The sequence below is a fragment of the Mustela lutreola genome, chromosome 8 (genome assembly GCF_030435805.1).
Source record: "Mustela lutreola isolate mMusLut2 chromosome 8, mMusLut2.pri, whole genome shotgun sequence".
Taxonomy (NCBI): Eukaryota; Metazoa; Chordata; class Mammalia; order Carnivora; family Mustelidae; genus Mustela; species Mustela lutreola.
In genome coordinates this window covers 136,256,598-136,278,545 of record NC_081297.1, presented here as the reverse complement: position 1 = coordinate 136,278,545, position 21,948 = coordinate 136,256,598, and the positions used below count along the sequence as shown (strand labels likewise).

The window sequence follows — 21,948 nt, the reverse complement described above, 5'->3', positions numbered from 1 at the left end:
GTTAGGCAGTAAGTGGGGAAAACATGATAGAGACGGTATGGCAGAAAGGAGGTAGGAAAACATATCAAACAGTGGACAAAGGTAGAGGCAGAGAGGGATATGTGTAAAGTAGGGGATCAACCAAAGCAGATTTAGAGTTCATATAAGCAAAACCTTTCTAACAATTAAAGCTATCTGACAGCAGTGGCTGCTGTGGGTTTCCTGCTACTGAAAGTATTGAGTGTGATGACCCTTGGTGCAGGATACCTTACTTAGAAGGAATCCCACAGTACTGGAAGATATTCTGGGTCCCTTACTACACTGTGAGTTCCCTGAGGAGGAGCACTGAAGGCAGAAAAGGAGACAGAGGACATGGGTTGAGTCTTAGCTCTTCCATTCATTAATTGCGACCTTCGGCAAATCAACTTCTCAATTTTTCATCTATAAATGGGGAAGCTGGGAACACTGGAGATGTCTGTTCAGTCAGTAAACTCTTTCAGGTCCCTAAGAATTTTTAATTAGTCAAAGGCAGACATGCATGTTCTCCCTTTCCTTAGTACACAATCAAACTTTGTAAGGAAGAAAAGAGCTAACTGCTAAGAAAAAGCAGCAGTACCTTTTTGGAAAACAAAAACAAAAACAAACAAACAAAAAAAACCCCAAAACTGCAGGATGCCCAATCAGAAGGATGCTCCTTCTGATCAAGTACTACACGGCTTAAGGGGAGAGCTGATACTACATACTACCCTATTCCAGTCCCACTGCAAAGCGTGCTCTTCTGTTTCCTGTCAGTGCAGATAATCAGCTCAGTGTCAAAGCTTTGCTTATGCTCTGCATCAAGTTTTGAATTTTAGAAGCCTAAAATCAGAAAATGAATAGAATCAATTCCTAAGCTATACAGCAGGTCAGCTGAATTATTAATGAGTGGCAGTAAGGCGTAGCACACGGGCTGTGGAGCCAGACTGCCTGGGCTTGGATCATGGCCTCCCACATCACTAGTTTAGGCAAGTAATTTCCTGTGTGCCTTTGTTTCCTCATCTGCAAAGCAAAATAAAAGAACCTACTTTATAGCCTGGTTGTGAGGATTAAACATGTTAATATCATACACTGCTTAGAATGATGATGGACAGGGGCACCTGGTGGCTTAGTGGATTAGAGCCTCTGCCTTCGGCTCAGGTCATGGTCCCAGGGTCCTAGGATCAAGCCCCACATCAGGATCTCTGCTCAGTGGTGAGCCTGCTTCTTCCTCCTCTCTCTCTGCCTGCCTCTCTGCCTACTTGTGATCTCTGTCAAATAAATAAATAAAATCTTTTTTTTTTAATTAAAAGATTTTATTTATTTATTTGACAGAGATCACAAGTAGGCAGAGAGGCAGGCAGAGAGAGAGGAGGAAGCAGGCTCCCTGCTGAGCAGAGAGCCCGATGCAGGGCTCGATCCCAGGACCCTGAGATCATGACCTGAGCCGAAGGCAGCGGCTTAACCCACTGAGCCACCCAGGCGCCCCAATAAATAAAATCTTAAAAAAAAAAAAAAGAATGATAATGGACAGGTAGTGTGTGCTACCTACTAGTATTTAATAACAAGCTTTATTGAGCTATAGTTCATATATCATAAAGTTCACCCTGTTAATAAGTGTACAATGCATTGGTTTTCAGTATATTCACACATGTATAACCATCATCATCACCGTCTCATTTTAGAACATTCTTGTTACAAAAAAAAAAAAAAAAAATCCACTAGTCAGAAGTTAACTCCCCATTCCTCTCTCTCTCTAACCCCTATGCAACAACTCATCAATTTTGTTTCTACGGATCTGCCTATTTTAGACATTTCATATAAATGGAATCATACATTATGTAACCTTTGTGTCTGCCTTCTTTCACTTAGCATAATTTTTTCAAAGTTTATCCATGTTGTAGCCCTTATCAATAACTTTATTTTTTGGCTGAATAATATTTCATTGTATGGTTAACACGTTTTGTTTATCCATTCACAAACTGATATATTTGGGTTGTTTCTACCTTTTGGTTGTTATGAATAATGCTGCTGTAAACATTCACATGTAAGTTTTTGCATGGACATATATCGTTTCTTTTGTGTAGATACCTAAGAGTACAATTGGGGAGTTTAACCTTTTGAGAAACTGCCAGACTGTTTTCTAAAATGGCTGCACAATTTTATGTTCTCACCAATAAGGTATGAGGGTTCTGATTTCTCCACCTCCAACACTTGTTATTATCTGATTATTTTTATTCTAGCCATATCAGTGAGTGTGAACTGGAATCTCACTGTGGTTTTTATTTGAATTTCCCTAGTGATTAATGATGTGCTTTTATCATTTTGATCATGTGTTTACTGGCCCACTGCATGTCTTTGGGAAAATGTCTATTTAGATCCTTTGCCCATTTCCGAATTGGGTTGTCCTTTTATTGAATTCTTTATGTAGTTTAGATACAAGTCTCTTACCAGATATATGATTTGAAAGTACTATCAAAAAAAAAAAAAAAAAAAAAAAAAAAAAGAAAGTACTATCTCCCATCCTGTGGGTTGTCTTTTCATTTTCTTAATAGTGTCCCTAGAGGCACAAATTAACTTTGATGAAGTCCAATTTATCTATTTTGCTCTTTTGTTGCTTGTTCTTTTGGGATCATATCTAAAAATCCACTGCCAAATTCTGGGTCATGAAGATTTATCTCTGTTTTCTTCTAAGAGTTTTATGGATTTAACTCTCACATTTGGGTCTAATCTACTTAATTAACTTTTGTATATGGTAAGAAGTAAAGGTTTAACTTCATTCTTTAACTGGGACTAGCTAGTTATCACAGCACCATTTGTTAAATGACTGTTCTTTCCCCATTGAATGGTCTTGGCATCCCTGTCAAAAATTAGTCCCAGAGACACAGGGGTTTATTTCTGGACTCTTGATACTCTTTCATTGATCTACATGTATATTCATATATCTAATCTATCTGCATGCCAGTACCACACTGTCTTGAATACTGTGGCTTGGTAGTACATTTTGAAATTGGGAACTGTGAGCCAAATTTGTTCAAGATTGTTCTGGCTATTCTGAATCCCTTTCAATTTTGTATGAATCTTAAGAATTGTCCTGTCAATTTCTAGAAAGAAGCTACATAGAATTCTAAAAGGTAATTCATTAAATTTGTAGATCAATATGGGAACTACTGCCATTTTAACAAAAGTCAGTCATCCAATCCATGGACATGAAATGTCTTCCCATTTATTAGATTTTATTTAATTTTTTTCAACAAGATTTTGTGGTTTTCCTAAAATTGAGTTATTACTTGAGTCTAAGTTTTCTTGGTTCTTGCTCAAGGGCTTACTTCACATATACAACTTTTCAGAATCAGCTCCAGATTTATATTAACTTAATTCCAGTAAGATACAGAAACATTATTTCTACATGATACTACTCCCTTTCCCTCTTTTTGTAGCATCATTGTTATATATGTATCTACAAATGTTGTAAACCCAACAATGTATCTTGATAAATATTGCTTTATATAATTTTGTCTTTTAAAGACCCCGAGGAGAAAGGAAAACAAGCATATACTTATAAATTTTGTTATATTAGCCTTCTTATTTATCATTTTGAATTCTCTTGATTTGTTCTTGAGGATGTGAGTTACTATCTAGACTCACTTCCTTAGTCTAATACAGCTTCGCTCTTATCCACTGTTGTGCCATTTAGCAAATATATTACATTTCTGTATGTTATTGGCTCAACAATGCACTGTATATTGTTTTATACAAATGTTTTTAAAAACCAGTTAAGAAAGGAGAAATATATGCATTTATATAGTCTTTTTAAATTACACAATTACCTTTACCAGTTCCTTTTCTTTCTTCATTAAATTCAAACTGTGGTTTGGGTCACTTGTTTTCTGTCTAAAGAACTTTTAGTATTCTTATAAGGTGGGTCTGGAACAAATACTCGCAGTTTTTCATTTATCTGGAAATGTTTTTATCTTCCTCGCACTGTTAAAAGATAGCTCTGCTGGTAACAGGATTTTTCTTTGAGCTGAATGAGTATGTTATCCCACTGCCACTGGCCTACATTTTTGAGAAGTCAGCTGTATGTTTTGTAGAACTTCCCTTGTAAATGATGAGTCATTTTTCTCTTGCTGCTTTCAAGATTTTCTCCTTGTCTTTGGCTTTTAGCATTTTTGCTAATGATGTATTTGTTTGTGGATCTCTGACTTATCTTACTCAGAATTATTAAGCTTCCTGGATGTGTAGGTTGTTTTCCAATAAATTTGGGAAATTTTTAGCCATTACTTCTTTCAGTATTTTTTCTTCATTCTCTCTCTCCTCTCCTTCTGCTACTCCCATTTTATATAGTCTGTTGACATTAACGTTATCCCATATTTCTGAGTCTTTCTTTCTCTTTATTCTTTTTTCTTTGTTCTTTACCTTGTATATTCTCTATTGATCTATCGTCAAATTTGTTTATTCTTTCTTCTCCCAGTTTCAACCTAATGTTGAGCTCCTTTAGTGAATTTTTATTTGTTACTGTACTTTATTATACCTTTCAACTCCAAAATTTCCATTTGGTTCTTTTTTTCCCTTTTAACAGTTTCTCTCTTTGTACTGGTATTCTTTATTTGATGTGACATTGTCATCAACCCTTGCATTACTTTTTAAATCATGGCGTCCTTTAGTTCTCTGAATATAATTATAATGGCTATTTTGAAGTCTTTGTCTATTAAAGCCAACATCTGGTCATTCTCATCAACAGTTTCTGTCACCTGCTTTTTCCTCCAGTGTATAGGTCATTCTTTCTGGTTTCTTCACATCATTCATACATATATGAATATATATATATATATATATATACACACATTTTTTTGGAAACTGGACATTTTATGTAACATACAGTAGCAACACTAGATATTGCATCTACCCTCTAAGACTTGCTATTATTATTTGCTCAGTGACTGGATGAGTAATTTTAATTAAGTATATTTTCCCTTTCCCTATCTACAGATGTTGCTCTGCAGGGGGCTCACCCTCAGTTATGCCAAAGTCATCGTAAAATGACAGTGGGTTTGGCTGGCCCCTCTTTGACCTTCTCTTTCCCTGACCACACCCAGCTGTTAAGTTCCACTAACTACCAGATGATTGATCTACTGTCTTCAACAATGTCCTGGGTATAAATTGCTCCACAAACTGAACCAATCTATTAGGGCTCCTTTGAAGGGACAGTCCCTGAGGTCAGTATTTAGGATTTGTTCTAACTACCCCATGGCTCCTCCCAGCTGCCTCTTTCCCCTTTTCTCTCTAGCAAACTAGCTAGTCTTCTGGTTAGCCTGCTTCTCCAAAGACTATCAGTCTCCCTCCAGTTCCTTTCGCCACAACCTGCATCCTCAGGCATGCACTTCACACTCTGTTGCAAATGATGTTGATTTCCTTTTGGGAGAGATTCAGAGATCTCTGCAATAAGGTCTACTTGTTCCTCTGGGCACAATTTCTGAGCTCTGGTTTTGATGCTGTGGGCAAAGACAATGTCGTGCTTCTCTCTGGGTGAGTTTGATGAAGGGACAGAGAAACAGCAACCCCAGCTGTTCTCAGCTTACCTCTCCCAGAGTAGAATCCGCATCCCACAGGTGAGGGCAAGGGCAGCTGGGGCTCCTCTATAAGGAGGGGGACCCCACCATTCAACTGCATTCACCTAGAATTTAGTCTCAGCAACAGGTAGCTGGGCAGGATGAGAAATGCTGATCTTACATCCCTACTGGGAAGACAGCCTTCCACCTGAGAACTGAGGAAAGAGAGAGTTCTATGTTCTTGATTCTTGAACTCATCGGTCTGGAGAACAGTTTCTATCTCACTCAGCTAATACAGCGGAAGGGAGCAGGTCTCAGTTCAAATACCATAGACTTTCATTTTTCTTACTGAGTTTTAGTAGATTTTCTTGAATAAGTACTTCTTATTGTCTGTATGCTCTTAGGACTATTTTCAGAGACTTTAAATGATTGTTTTTTAAAAATAATTTTCACCAGTTTCAGTGGGGAGCAGGTCTGTAGAACTTCTCATACTGTCACGACCGGAAGTGGAACTTCTTGATGAGTTTTTTGTTGTTTTTGTTTGTTTGTTTTTGGTATGAGAAAATGAATCTGAAACTCTAAAGTACAAATTGGAGATACTACTCTTATTATTCTGAAAAAGAAATCCTAAAATGTAATCCAAAGACCATATGTGGGCTGCTACATCTATGGCCTGCTAAGTTGGAAGAGCTGTTTGATTTTTTCTCCCTACACTTAGTCTCTCAATGCCTTTGTAAACATCCAAGATAAAAAATGGAATCTGAAATGAAATTTAAATTATTTTGAACTCCTATGAAGCATTCACCTTGGCCTATGATACAATTCAGCCCTTCTAAGTCAAGTTTTATGCCAGATCCCAGCTGGACTAGAACTTCAGAAAGTAAAAGGTTTAGGATGCTTTTGTGTGTGTGCATGCACACATGTGTGAATGTGTGTTTTAAAGAAATCAAAATGATGAAAATGATTATTTTTAAAGTTACTGTCTTCTAAGTAAGAGTTGTACTAGTGTCATGTAACAGAATATTCCCTAAGGTGAGACATCAAATAAAATTTGAGTCAAATTTACAAGGCATATAAAGCTCATTCTGTTTTAGCAAAAACTGGAGTTTAACAATTTCAAATAACTAAAACAAGTGTAAAGGGCTTTCAGGATAAATATCATACCTTGAGTTATTCCTAAGTATGAATTCACAGTATAGAATCAATGGTTCTGTCTTGGCACATTTTCCTTAGGGGAATCTAATATGGAAATTTACCCATTCATTTTCTAGAGTCTACAATGGCAATCTTTAGTATGCATCTGTAGCTGAGAAAATGCCAAACCACACACCACAGGCAAATAGCCAACTTAGCAACCAAGGTCTAACACAGAACTTGGCACACAGGAATTACTGAAAAAATATTTGTGGACTACAGAGATCTCTACTACTATGCCAAGCACATTCAAGTCTGGGAGGAAAGAGTAAAATGAAGATTTCAAATGGTAGAATGAACTTTCATGTTCATATAAATTTATTTTGCACAATAAACTGGCTCCGTGTGTGATATTATTTCTAAACCAGTAACGTTTTTTATGTTCCCTTCCAAAAGCATATAATAAGATAATCAAGAAGGCTCCATTTTAGAGAAAATAGATGATTTTTAAAAAAGCATTGGTCTTTGTTTTTGCCCCTAATCACGCTATTATAGAAGAATAGAATATATAACATATGCTATATAATAACCATATTCTTATAATCTACTGTAATTTTCTACTTAAATATAGAAAAGGTAAAGAAAAATTATATTCAGATAGCCACCACTTAGTAAATTTCCTTTGTCATTTTTCTTTGTATAGTTATTACTTTTACATGATTATGATCATACTGTATGAATACTTTTGTATCCATTTTTTTCCAGTAAACATTACACTGAGATTCTGCTGTATAATTAAGAGAATATCAGATTCAGAGTCAAACAATATGTACAAGTCATAGGAATTCTGGCCTCCACTCAATCTCCAAGTTCCCTCCATTTATTTAAGAGGTGTTTACTATATCTAGGTGCCTATTTTCTGTTGCAGGCGGGGCTGAAATATATAAAGAAAACTAAGCCAGAGTTCTTGTTCTTCAAGAGTTCTCTACTAGCAATTACTCTCTGCCTTATAAAAAATGGGCTTATCTATGTGAGTTTAGATGTTATGATATAAATGCTCAAAATTTGGCTATTTTTAACTTTACTCTCTTGAGGAAAATTGCTATGTACATAAAGATTTATCTCAGACAACTGAGGTTTTCCACATTCGATACGGCTGTATTCTCTTACCTGACAGGTGAAAGAGCTGCAATTCTTTTACTCTTTTACGACATGTATTTTTAAACATTTATTACTATTAGTACTCTTTATTGGTCTTGAGATCAGTTGTGTTTTAGAAGCCAATATAAGAGATTTTATTTCCTCACGATGTAAATGTTCAGATTATTCATCATACTCCCCCCCCCACCATCCTACCTATTTGCATGATGTATTTGTTTATGTGCAAGTAAACAATCACAGCCTAGAGGTAGAGGATGTAAGGCAAATGCTTCAATAAGCACAGGTGCTTTTATCCAACCATACAACGATCCACATGCGCCTGGAACTATTTGCATTATATGCAAAATTTAACAGTTGGATCTGACTTTGCTTCTCCCCAAAAACTTAAGCCCTCCTTGTTGGTAATTTCCTTTGCTATTTTCCAATTAAGTCTAGTTGCCTAAATGGTGTCTCAAGGAATGAAACAAGAGATAAAACAAGGTAGTGAGTCATAACTTCAAAACCTCTGAAATATACCTCAAGTGGTAATGAGTGGCAGCTATGGAGCATTGAGCAGTGGCGGGGCTGCACTTATCAGTCTGAAAATCCATTCTCTATTTGAGGACCTGCCACTTACTAGTCATGTGAGTGTTAGCAAGTTGTCATTAACGGGAGCCTCAGTTTTCTTATCCATAAAATAGGGTTGGCAGTAGTCTCACCATACTTACATCCTTACTGCATTACTGTTGCAATACAAATCTTCGTAAAAAATGTAGACACTACCTAAGGGTTGGGTCTTTTATTATATATTATATAAATATATTAGCTATATATATTAGGTATAAGGATCATTAATTTATAACCATTTCCTTAAAAGCTCAGTATAATCAAGTTTTATTTTTTGAAAGGCTCTGTCTATTCATTTACATTTACTTCTAAGTCGTCATTAAAGTTCTTAGAAGAAAGGGATTGTGTTTTTCAGAAAGATAACACCTGTAGTTTATTGAAAGGGGTGCTGCTGTTACCAAGGAGCTATTGGAAGAAGGCTCCAGAAACATGTTTAGGAAAGAGGAAAAGAGAACTGGGGCAGCAAAATAAATTGTAACTTGAGTTACTACTTGAGTTCCTCTTATTTTCAGATTGGGTTTAATGTGGAGTCATGCCTATACTATTCTACATCTCTATAGAGAGAACCTAAAAAGCTGTTAGGATATAGATCCTTTGGAGCATTCCAATAGTTTTAGGGCCTCGGGCATGAAAGAGTCACTAATGATTTTAACCCTTGGAGACTAACATGATTTTGTTTGCCTATGTTTTTCCATTAATAGGATAGCTAGCTAGGTCCCTAAGGGCATATGTTTATATCTGACCTCCTAGGAAGCAGGAATCTACCTACCATCACTGATACAGAAGTTACTATCTCCAAAGATCTGGCAGGCAGTAAAAGACAATACTTAGATGTGTTACATTTTGCTACTATCCTACAGAAAATACACATGCTTTACTAACAACTGAGTAGGGAATTATTCTGCCTCAACTGAAACCTACATGGAGTGGGGGGAATCTCTGTCTTAATGTACTTATTTTGACCAGTAAAAGCACTATCAGATTCTAAGTATCAGATTCTCAAGGCACCTTGAATCAAGAGATATAGTATAGATTCTCTCAAAGTAAAAGTAGCAACTGCCTCCCTAGCCTGAATACCTATCATGAATGTGTCAAAAATTATTCTTTTAAACACCTTGCCCCTTCTTTTTTTCACTTAACTCTGTCCCCTTAGCATATACCTGTCTCTCTCCTCCTCCTCCTTCCCTTCTCTCTTTACTACGTCATAGTATTCCACTATGCAGATGTACCCTAGTTTCTTCAAATACCCCCTAGACATTTGTTTGTTTTTAATCTTTTGCTATTATGTATAATTTTCAATAACTAACTATATTTATTTGGGTTGAACCTATTCACAGAATAGATTTCTAAAAGTGATGTTGCTTGGTCAAAGGGCAAAATGCATCTGTAATTTTGGAAGACGGTGCCAGTTTCTATTCCACAGGGATTGTGCCATTTTGTACTCCCACCAAATGTGTAAGTACTTATTTCCTGAAGACTATTTATAAAAATACAAGTGCCTGGATTCCACCCCCCAAATTCTGACTCAGTAGATAAGGGGTCAGGCCTGAGTAGACCTTTTTAAAAAATTTTTTATTTCTTTTTATTTTTTATTAACATATAATTTATTATTAGCTCCAGAGGTACAGGTCTGTGAATCGCCAGGTTTACACACTTCACAGCACTCACCATAGCACATACCTTCCCCAATGTCCATAACCCAACCACCCTCTCCCTAACCCCCTCCCTCCAGCCACCCTCAGTTTGCTTTGTGTGATTAAGAGTCTCTTATGGTATGTCTCCCTCCTGATCCCATTTTGTTTCATTTATTCCTTTCCTACCCCCCAAACCCCCCATGTTGCCTCTCAACTTCCTCATATCAGGGAGATCATATGATAATTGTCTTTCTCTGGGCAGGCTTATCTTGAAAAGGCTCTCCAACCAGCATATCCCTAGCTGAGAATCTGTTCCACAAGGTACTCTAGTCTTGTTTATATTGTTCAAATCCAAAAGAAAATTTAAATCTTAAATCTTTACCCTTCAGAGTCTATACCCCAAGTCACTAATTCAATAAATATTTTTTGAGTACCTATTATGTGCTGTTCATTCTAGATGTTGAAGATATAAATATTAGTATCTATCATTGGAGTGTGCAGAGTTTATCAATGAGAGACATTAATATATAATTGAAAGATAATGGGGAGCACCTGGGTGGATCAGTGGGTTAAGCCTCTGCCTTGGGCTCAGGTCATGACCTCAGGGTCTTGGGATGGAGCCCTGCATGGGGCTCTCTGCTCAGCAGGGAGCCTGCCTTCCCTCCTGCCTACTTGTGATCTCTCTCTCTCTCTGTCAAATGAATAAATAAAGTCTTTAAAAAAAGAGAGAGAAACTATGTGCAATCATAATGTTAGAGATTTACATAGAATTTTATGGGAACACTGAAGAGGGCTACTCCATCATGACAGAATGTCAGAGGAAGCTTCCTGAAGGTGTTCCTGGAGCTGAGCAGGTGAAAAGAGGAAGTGGTATACAAGAAGGAGAGGGCATTCTAGGTAGAAAACAACTTGTGCAAAGTTAGGAAAAAAGAGACAGAGGGATGTGGATGTGTATGTAGCTGGAAATACTTCATATGACTAAGGCATAAAATATAATATAGTACCGGACAGATATCAGATGACTGGACATGTATAATATCATGTTAAGATGCCTGACCTTATTCTATAGGCAAAGAAAGTCACTCATGGGTTTTAAAGTTGGGAGTGACAAGATCATATTGTTGTTTTAGAATTAGGGACAGTGGACTGAAAAGACACATAACTGGAAAAAGCAGGAACAGTCAGGAAACTGGTACAGTAACTCAGGTGAAGGCTTGAATTAGGTCAGGGATTAAGAAGATAATGAACTGAAGGAGTCTTAAGAGGTAGAATGAGCAAAATATAGACATACATGGGGGTGGAGGTAAATAAAGGGATGATTTCAACATATTATCAAACCATTCCCAGCAGAGCCCTGGATTTAAGCTATTTTTTCAGCAGCAGTGATAGGTTTTCACTGGTTCAGTCATATTCTCTCACTTGGTCTTGATATTTATATGGCCAGGGATAAATGTAGGGGCCCAGCAAATGCTCAGGGGAATCTGGTGAGCTCCTCCTTTAGCATCATGCTCTAATCAGCTAAGTAAAGCAACCACAGGCAACCCCAACAGGTAAACATAACATTACATGGTCTTATCTCTTATGCACCCTTTCTTTATTTTTATTTTTATTTTTTTATTGATTTTAGAGAGAGGGAGACGGGGAGAGAGAAACTTAAGTAGGCACTATGTGCCCAATGTGGAAATCGACACAGGGCTTGATCTCATGACCCTGAGATCATGCCCTGAGCCAAAATCAAGAGTCACACACTTAACTGACTGAGCCACCCAGGCACCCCTCTGATCCACCCTTTCTTATAACTCCTCCGCTGGTGAGGCTCTTGACTCCATTTTCCTCTATGCCTGTGAAGTCAGTGACCAAGACAATTGCTGACAATATAAATAACTGCCAGTCCAGGAAACAATGTGTGGTTGAGGGGCAGCACCATGAACAGCTGCTTTCCCAAAACCTAATCCATAAAGCCAAGTTTCCCAATATTAGCAATGCATTTTTGGGCAGCCTACATTTCTGCCACCAAATAAAGTCAATTTCTGGAGGTGAGGAGACATGGGAAGAGTCCCCTCTAAACTCTTCCCATTTCCCTGATTTACGCAAGAATAATGGTCCTGTGAGGATGAAACAGAGAAATTTGGGTGTAATCCATACCACCCCTGGTACTGTCGTCTTCTCAGAGTTCCTAAAAACAAACTGAAGGAAAACCAAAAACTAAATAATCACCAGATGAAAACAAGTTCACTCTTTAGAGTCCATGAATGAAATACACACACACACACATATACATACAAACACACACACACAAACACCAAAGCTTACCTTTCTTTTATCTTCATCTGTTGATTCAAATTTGAAAGTAGCCCTATGCTGAGGGGGAAAAAAAGGGAAACAATGTCATTTTAAATATACAGATTTTTAATTTTGGTTATATTTAAAAACATGTCTGTAGAAATGTTGCCTTCCCACATTGTATTTCAACAATCATATTAAAGGAAGAAAGATTAGCATGTAAGTAAATAATTACAAAGCAGTATGAAAGCCTACAGCAGAAAAACAGACAAAAAGAACAGAGTACCAAGCCATTAACTTTGCCTGAGGAAATCTGGAATACTTTGCACAGAATATAGAGCATTTGAACTGGATCGTAGGGGCTGAATAGGAGTTTGCTGTAAGGACAGAAACAAAGGCTCAGATGTGTGAAATGCTATGATATATTTGTGAAATAAACAGGTCTGTCAGAATGAAATACAGGACACATGTGAGGGGATGGGAAAGTGGAGAAAGAGAATGGAAAAATAAAATGGACAGAAATTTGGAAGGGTCTTCAGTGTTGCTAAGACCCAATGTTGCTTTCTTTTTCATACGCACTTAGAAATGATCAGAGAATTGTAGACAGGAAAGAGATTTAAGAGACTGGTATTTCAGAAAAGTAATTCTCTAAGAATTAAGGTTTAAATTATTGCTCCACCACTAACTAGTGGAGCAGATAATAAAATCTTTATTAGTGGATTTCTCTTGTGAAAAGAGGGAATACCTAGTTCACAGAGCTGCTGTGAGGGTTAAAATAGCTAAGGCATATAACATACATCTCAGTGCCTGGTGCTGAGTAAACACTCAGTAAATATTAGGATTATAATGATGATGATGCCAATGATATTGATAAAAAAAATAACTTGAAGAGAACAGAGTGTAAGGAGGAGTAAGTTACTTGCCCATTGTCAACAGAAACAGTGATATTACCCAAAATAGAGCACAAAGCTTCTCATTCCCTTTCTCAGGTTTTATTCAGGAGAATCAAGTGCTCTTATGAATCTTAAGTTTTCCTTTAAAAAAATATCCACTGAACATCTCTGCCTTTCTTTTGTATTTTTCTCATTGGCCACAATGACATTTATTGGCAACTCATCAGGAGTTAAGTACACAAAGTACCAAAGACATCTTGATTACAGGTGGTTCTATGTTGTCAGTTTTACAGAAGAAGCAATTTTTGAAATTAAATGAGATGGAGAATGTTGACAGAGAAGCAGTTCTGAAGAAATGGTCAGGGGGAAGACTTAGAGGTAAGAGACAAGGCTGTTCAAAGAAACTGGAAAGAGGCTGCCTCACATATGGTTTGTGAAACAATTAAAATGGATGATGTCAGGTGGTAAGATGGGCTTGAATTTAAAAATTTATACCTGATCTAGCAGATAGGTGACAGGCAACTAAAGGAAGATTCTGAGGTAGGTATAAACAATAGAGCATTCTGGAAGAATATTTTGGGCAGCTGCTTACAGGCCAGATCAAAGGAGACCAAGACTGAGGACATAAAGCCTTCTAAGAAATAGGCATCAATAATCCAGGTGTGCTATTGCTGGCAGCAGTATAAACTGAAATAAACTCTAAAAGTGAAAGTAATTTGGCATCATATACTAGAAAATATAAAAATATTCACATCCTTTGACCCAGAACTTCTACTCCTAGGAAGTTTATCCTAATGAAGTCATCCAGAAGGAGAGAAAAATTATATACATAATCATATTTGTTGCAGAGTTATCTAATATTATGGAAGAAGGAGACAGTCTGAATATCCAACAACAGGAGACTGAGGAAATAAACTGCTGTGCATCCACTGATAAAATTTTACATTGCAATTACAACAAAAGATAGCTAAAAATATCTTAACAACAATGTAAGATTACTTATAATGGCATCAAGTGGAAAAATAGTAAAACACCAAGCTAGATGTCTATGGTGACAGTACATGTTTAAGTACATGGATGCATTCGAACAAAGGCTTGAGTGTTAAAATGCAAAAATAAAAGCAACTGTATAGCGGTGGTAGGATTTCTGGTGAGGTCTGACAAGTTCCATTGTTGGTATATTATTTTCATAATTAAAAGGGAAATTTAAAAAATGAAAGAAAAATGAATGAATGAACATGGAAAGAAAGAAAGAAGAGAGAAAGGAAGAACAAGTTGTAACTCCGAAGTCTGTAACTCAGGAATTTATAGGCAAGGTTTAATAAAAACTAACTTTAGATAAAGAAGCAGCAGACATCAGGCTAAAGTTTTAAACTGAAGCATAATAAAAGTCCAATACATATGATAATAAATTGCACTCAGAGACCAAGAAAGCTGATTTTTTCCATTATATGTGAAATATTAAATTCATAAATTATCTGGGATAAATGAACCTGGTTGCCAATATAATGGTTCTCCTCAACTTTTTCTGGCATTTGTGTTAAAGGAACAGAGAAAGAAATCATCTTTTGGAAAAACCCTCATTAAGTTATAAAAATATCTTTCAGACAATTTCTACATAGAATTCATCTTTTAAGGTGATAATTTAGAATAGTACCAAGGACTAAATTTTCTGTTGCTTTTAAATGCAAGGCTGATCCGGTCATAAAACCAGAACATTAACAAAGAAAGAGAGAAAAGCTTTCAAAAGCCCTAACTAGCATGAGGGCTTAATTTAATTAGAAAATATACTCACATATGAGGCAATACAAATTGAATTTTGAATGTGCCAATCTATTCAGAAGCTCAGCCCTCTATGATTATTTGGATCCAAAGATGTTGGCTTCTCTAGGGCTGGTTTCTTTTATACAACTTAGATTGGTCCTAATCTGTTTAGTACTTCTAGCCCTTATTCTATACCTTTTCAAAGGCTGAAAGGGAAGGGACAGGGAACTAGCATTTCTGGCTGTAAATACCTTTATAGAACTGCTAGCCAAGAGCCAGCCACCTCACCTTCTTTATATGCTTAATTTCCAGATGAACAGGAGCAACAAGTCAAATATAAACTAAAGAGTAAAACCATTGTTCAATTTAGAGACCAAGTAAACTAGGAACAGCTCTGTGATAGACCAGATTTTTAAGAGGACTCCTCCCTGGGTTTTATATCCCATGAGTAGGCTCTAAAAAGCTCAGGTTTAGGAGTTAGACGGCACTGGGTTTGAGTACAGTCCTGTTGTTTACTAAAAGTGTGACCTTGGTCAAGTTATCCAACTTTACTACCTGTCAGAGTTTCCTTATCTTTTATGTATGGCACCTTGCACATTGCAGGTGTTCAATAAGTGGCCACTATTGTTATTATAGCATGGCCTATGATGTGGCATCTAGCCAAATACTGACCTACTAGAGAACTAGGAGTCATTTCATATTTTAGAAGATATACTCAAACAGTACTGATACAAGGGAATTAGCCTACTGGGCGTGTGTGTGTGTGTGTGTGTGTGTGTGTGTGTGTGTGTGTTGTGCTGTATTTCACGAATAGAGATTATTCCTAGAACTAACCGCCAGTAACTGAGATTGTATAATTCTCAGTTACTGAGAATTATAAGTCTGGAAACAAGAACAAGGTATAACAAAAAACAACTCACTAAACATGCTCCTCTGCAAAAAATCTGTGGAACAAGCTCAGAGTCAGAACTTAACCTCAAACTGGAAAGCAAAAAGTCCTCTGACATGGTCCAGGATATTTACATACCCTATTCAAATGTGTAGCCTGTATTTCTAGAACTGGCTCAATATTAGGTCCCTATCCATCAGGTTCTTCTAGCACATAAATGAAGACCTTGCTATGATCAGTATCATTTTCTTTTCTTATGAGGAGTACTCTTGGAGACCTACCTACTTCCCCAAATCTTATATAACTTTTATCTTTAATTTAGTCATAAATTTGTCATATTTCCAAAATGGAATCCTGTTGGAAATTGCTATGGGATAATCATAAATCCAGGTAGTCTCTCCGGCTACCAAGCCATCTCTCTATCATCATAGTTGATGACTCTAGGCTCAGTCTCTTCACTTATTAACTAAAGGGGACAGATCCAATTACCTTTGAGATTCCTTCCAGTCTAAATATCCTCTGATTCAGGGAGCTAAGATAATACTGTATATCTCAGGGCCGTCGATCACTGTTCTGATAATCCTAACAACACCATAAAGGTGGTAATCTCTCTACTATATCTGTTGGTTTTTTTAAAAAGATTTTATTTATTTTGACAGAAAGAGAGAGAGCACACGAGTGGGGGGCGTGGGGGGAGAAGAGGCAGAGGCAGAGGGAGAAGCAAACTCCCCACTGAACAAGGAGCCTGATGTGGGACTTGATCACAGGAATCTGGGATCATGACCTGAGCTGAAGGCAAATGCTTAACTGACTGAGCCACCCAGGCCCCCCTCTAGTATATCTGTTATCAGAACAAGACTTGAAGGAGGAGGAGGCTGGACAGCCTACACTAGACCAATCCATATGTCAAATAATTAATAGCTCACTCTATAACTGGAGTGGAGGTGATTAGGACCCAACGGTAACCAAAGGAAGTACTGTATTGGTCCTGAAAACATTTTTCTCTTCTGTGCTCAAAAACACAGAATAGACAGGGTAAAGGCAACATGACCTTGCACAAAGAGTCCTGATATGGAATCCAAAGAATATGGATATGGAATCTGCCACTTCTAGCTATACGCCCTTGAGCCCATAGGTAGTCACTTGTCTTTCCTATTCCCTGTGAAAGAGAATACTTCTATCTTTCTTCTAAGTAATAATGTAAGAGAATTATACGTGATGACGTGTGAAAATGCTTGGGATAGATAATACATAGAACATAGCAAGCACTCAGTGAAGGTTAACAGGTGAATTGAGACAAATGAAAATGAGTAACCATTCTCTCTATTTGTTTTTTAATACTTTCCTATGCTAGGTCAACTTGCATTATGCCCTTGAGAAACAGACAAATTTCATTTTTTTCTGGGATAGATGGCTCTTCCCTCTCCCCCAGAATAACAAGGGTCAGGGAATGAAGGAAGAAGGCTTAAAAATTAGAGTCTCAGTAATACAGTAGAAATTAGATGTTGTTACCTGGAGCCAGATAGGTAACTATGCTCTAAACAAGGTACAAGGTATTTTGCTACCCATTAGAAAATATAAGTGTCAAGGAAAAAGAAAGGCTAGAGTATACTCCCCTAATTTTTTGTTAAATCAGGCTACATCAACTCAGTGCTGCAGGTTTAACTCCTGCCTTCCTCACTGCCAGGTACTGTTTTAAGTGCTTTAGACATAAAACTCACTTAATCCTGACAACAAACCTATGCTGTAGGTACTATTATTGTCCCTGTTTGACAGGTGAGGAAACTGAGCCACAACAAAGTTATGTAACTTGTCCTAGGCCACATAGATGGTGAGTTAAAAATCAGAGTCCAGGCAGTCTGGCTCCAGAGCCTGTGCTATGCCCACAGAACGTCCTCAGTACCTTGATCACTAGAACTATAACTCACTGAGTAAGCGCCTCCTAGGTGCACTGTGTTCAGTGTACAGCATTAAACTTCAGTTAATTTAAGCCACATGATAACTTAGGTAATAGTATCCCTATTTTACAGATTAGTAAGCCAAGACTCAGGCTTAAAATAACATCCATAGCCATGAAGCCAATAAAAGGCAGATTTGAACCAAGATTTATCTGACTCTAAATTCTACCTTCTTTCTACTATCTGGCAGGAAGAGCCCATTAAACATGCTCTCTGCAAAAATCTGTAGAATGAACTCAAAGAGTTGGAACTCAACATCAAACTGGAAAGCAAAAAGTCCTCTTACATGGTCCAGGCTATTTACATACCCTACTCAAATGTGTACACTGTGTTTCTAGAACTGTCCCGAGTTCTAGCTTTATTAGAGAAACAAGGTAGCATAAAGAACCTCATCCCCCAAATAACCTGTCACTTTCCCTATACATCGTTTATTTCCATTCTTGGTTAGACTCTTCAATGTCCCTAAACATTTCTCAAATCTACTTTTCCAGATGAGGAAAATGAAGCACACAATATTCAGCTACTTTTTAAGGGTTTAAGACTCCATATCCCATACAGCTGGGTAATTTCACCTCCCCATTTTTATCACCAGACCACCAGTCATACTTCCCCTTCCTATTCATCTGCCTCCAAGGTCTCCCTTGCCTTGACGGGCAAAGCCCCATTGTCAATATGAACCTTAGCTATTTTCTTTGTACGCTAGCCCTACTATAATCAGCATTAAACATGAGAGCTCTCAGGGCGCCTGGGTGGCTCAGTGGGTTAAGCCGCTGCCTTCGGCTCAGGTCATGATCTCAGGGTCCTGGGATCGAGTCCCGCATCGAGCTCTCTGCTCTGCAGGGAGCCTGCTTCCTCCTCTCCCTCTCTCTGCCTGCCTGTCTGCCTGCTTATGATCTCTGTCTGTCAAATAAATAAATAAAATCTTAAAAAAAAAAATGAGAGCTCTTTTCTGAAGGAGCTGACTGATGGGGCTTGTGTCAAATCAGAGCATTCTCAGGCATGGCTCAAAGAGTACTTCAGGAATACCGCCTTAAATAATATACACCGGGCACTATAACTTTAAAAACATTCCCAATGTGAAAGGAGTGCTGGAGATGTCCAGAAGCTAAGCTCTGACAGCACCTGGCCAGGAGTAGTTAGTGGAAACCAACCTGGAGGGAGATCAAGGAGAGGAAGAGATAAACTCAAGGAATCAAATCTGGAGTTCTGGTCAGCTTAGACATGAAGGGAAGGAGAAATACTGAAGAAAGTGGTAAGATCCAGTTGGGGGGTTTTCCCTCCTTCCTTCCCTAAAGAAGAAAGTTCCTATTTATTGCTGGATATCTGGCATATAGTAATTGCAAAATAAATACTCATTGATTCAACACTCTTTCTTTTGAAAATCAGTTGGTAGCTGCCTCAATTTCTTTTTGGAAAGGAGTTACAAATCGGGTTAAATGAATTTAATCTCCACAATATGTACACCTATGCCTTAAATGAATTTCTCCTAAATTAGGCAGATACGCAATAGTAAAGCGTATCAGAGAGTGGAAGAGCAAGATACAAACAGAATTTAATCAAGCCACACATCCTCCCAGAGAAAGCAACATAGTAGTGTAGAAAGAGCTGTCAGACAACCTATATTCAAATCCCAGCCCCATCTCTCAGTGACTGTGTGGACTTAGGGCAACCTTATCCTAAATGTCATTTGGGAAATGGGGAATACCACCACCTTCCTCACAGGGTTTTTGGGAAGATGAAATGGAAATGAAGGTGTCTTATCTTTGGATCTTCTCCACCCAGGGCAGAAACAGCACAATGGCAGCTCAGTCATACAAAGTACAATAAAGTGCAGTGGTGGGCACAAAGCAAACACAGAAGGGGAAACTACGAGTGGGAGCAAGTGAAAGGAAGAAGATGTGGTATCTAAGGTGAGACTTGGTGTTGGCTGTTTTCACACTAGTGAAGAGTCAGTCAATTCCTATAAAGTAGTCTCCTAAATGAAGAATAAAGGTGTGATGTGCTACCTTTTGTAGTGCGCATGTAAAATTCCTGGAAGGAGAAGTAATGGAGAGCTAACGGTTCTTGGAGAAGTGACTGGGATTTATAACAAGATACCTTTTTACTGCACAGTTGTTAAGTGGAAAGAACAATTAATGGTTTGAAGACCTAGGTTGGAATCCCAGCTCACAAGGATGACCTTGGGCAAGTTACTTAACAGAAACAATCTCAATTGCAAAACGAAGATAAAACCTCACAGGACTGCTGTTGAGATTAAATGAGATGATGGATGGGAAAGCTGTTAATCCGATACATGTAATAGGTATTATTCGGAGTCAGAACCTACCCCCAACTTACAACATAGTACGTCCATGACCTTGGCATGATTTCAGTTCTTAACGCCTCGGTTTTCTCATCTATAAAATGGGAAGGATGCTACCATCTACCCTATAAACACCCTGAGAATCAAGTTTGCCCATACAGGAGACATCAAGCCTTGAAAGTGTGCGGTGCTGTAGGCATACAAAGAATTGCCATCGTGGCTGATAGGTTTTATGCCTATCAAGGGCCGAGTTTAAGCACGGAAACACGGATTTTCATGCTATACAGGTGAGGAAGCCTCGCGTGCATTTAGGCATCCCAGAGCGGGGCACAGGGCACAGACGCACATCTACGGATTCCGGGGGTGTGACTTGCACGCTTGGGAGGAGGACCACAGGACAGCCTGCTGGGCCGGAATCAGAGGAGTGGGCGCCAGAGTGGGGGCAGGGGGATGCAGGATGCACGGACGGGGAAGGCTGGGGGCACAAACACGCATGCCCAAGCCGGAAACGTTTTCGGGGGAGAGTAACGCGCATCCCCGGAATGAAGGGGGTTGGGAGGGATGCGAGGTGCAAGCCCCGAGGGCGGCCCGGGGGTGCTCTACCGCACGCCCGGGTCCAGGGCTCTTTACCTTATCGCTGTAATCCCTCAGGACCCGCTCGATAGCCCCCGCCTCGCCGGCCCGGACGATGTAAAGGGCGCGCTCCTCATCCATGGCCGCAGGTGCGGGGGAGCCGCGACCGCTCTGCGCGCCCAAGCCGCTGCCTCCAGGTAAACGCCTCGCGCCCCCGCTCGCTCGCTCGTTCCCAGCTTCCTTCCTTCCCTCCTTCCCTCCCTCCCTCCTGCCTCCAACCCGCCAGCCTCCGCCCGGGCTGGGCCGACGTCACCGCCCCTCAACTTTCACCCCGCGACGTCACGGTCCCCCAGCAACCGGCGCCTCGCGGCCGCCCCCGTCAAGGCCCAGGACTCGATAGAGGCCTGACGAGCGGCCTGAGGCGGGGTCAGTCCCGAGGCCTGGCTTACTCTCCAGCCTCTCCCTCCCTCGGAGAAAAGTCCAGCCTTTTAAGTGGGCGCTTGCAGACAGAACTGTTTTTCTCTCCTGACCCTCCTCTATGAATCATTCTCCTCAGCTGACGAGAGCGACCCGGCTCTTCTCCTCCCCTCTAAGAGCCAGCACCTAAATGGACTACAATTCCCTGCGTTCGTTGGGGGCATTCCCCTCTTCCATCTAATTTACTCGTTTGCCGAATGGCATGCCGGGATTAGTAGTCATCCAGCGGGAAAGACTTCCCTCCAAAGGCATGCTGGGAGCTGTGGTCCGGCCAGGGCCGGAAACGGGAGTCCCGGGGCCGCTCGAGGCCGGCGGCGAGGAGACCGTTAGGGGGAGGGTGTAAGCGTCGGCTCTGCCTCCTTTTTGTTCCTATCGGAGCTGACTGTCCTGCTCTAGCCTTGGCTGGTCGGGCAGGTTGACAGTCGCGGAAACTGGCACCCCTTGGTGGGAACTGCCGAGCACCGGTTTAATTCCCTCTTTTTCTCGTTTAGCGGTTTCGGTCTTTCTGAAATTCTTTCCTTCCTCCCCTTGTTTGCGGTCATGTTACGTATTCAGCCGCAGTAATGTGGGAAATTGCAGGCACTTATCTGGATAAAAGGTCCCCCCCCCCTTAGTAATAGTGGCTGCCACGTATCGCGCGCCGCGGGGGCTCCAGACTCAGTGATAGATAGGTGCTCGCCATGCAGCTTCTGATTCTCGCGACACGCAGATTTTAGGTTAAGTAATTT

General features: G+C 39.4%; 1 protein-coding gene across 8 annotated transcripts in view; it reads right to left on the bottom strand.

The window, feature by feature from the left end:
- Nucleotides 1-21,349, bottom strand: part of RIC8B (RIC8 guanine nucleotide exchange factor B) — a 98,593-nt gene extending 77,244 nt beyond the window's left edge. For 6 of the 8 annotated variants that reach the window (XR_009356936.1, XR_009356938.1, XR_009356937.1 and 3 more), the window contains exons 1-2: nucleotides 20,801-21,349; nucleotides 12,395-12,442 (exon numbers count right to left, since the gene is read on the bottom strand). Coding sequence is in view for 5 of the 8 variants with exons in the window: in XM_059186760.1 (XP_059042743.1) it covers nucleotides 12,395-12,442; nucleotides 20,801-20,884 (132 nt within the window). In the remaining 3 variants the exon portion in view is untranslated. The remainder of the gene's footprint in view (nucleotides 1-12,394; nucleotides 12,443-20,800) is intronic. The other 2 variants (XM_059186759.1, XM_059186763.1) reach the window with 1 other exon arrangement.
- Between the last annotated feature and the right edge of the window lie 599 nt (nucleotides 21,350-21,948).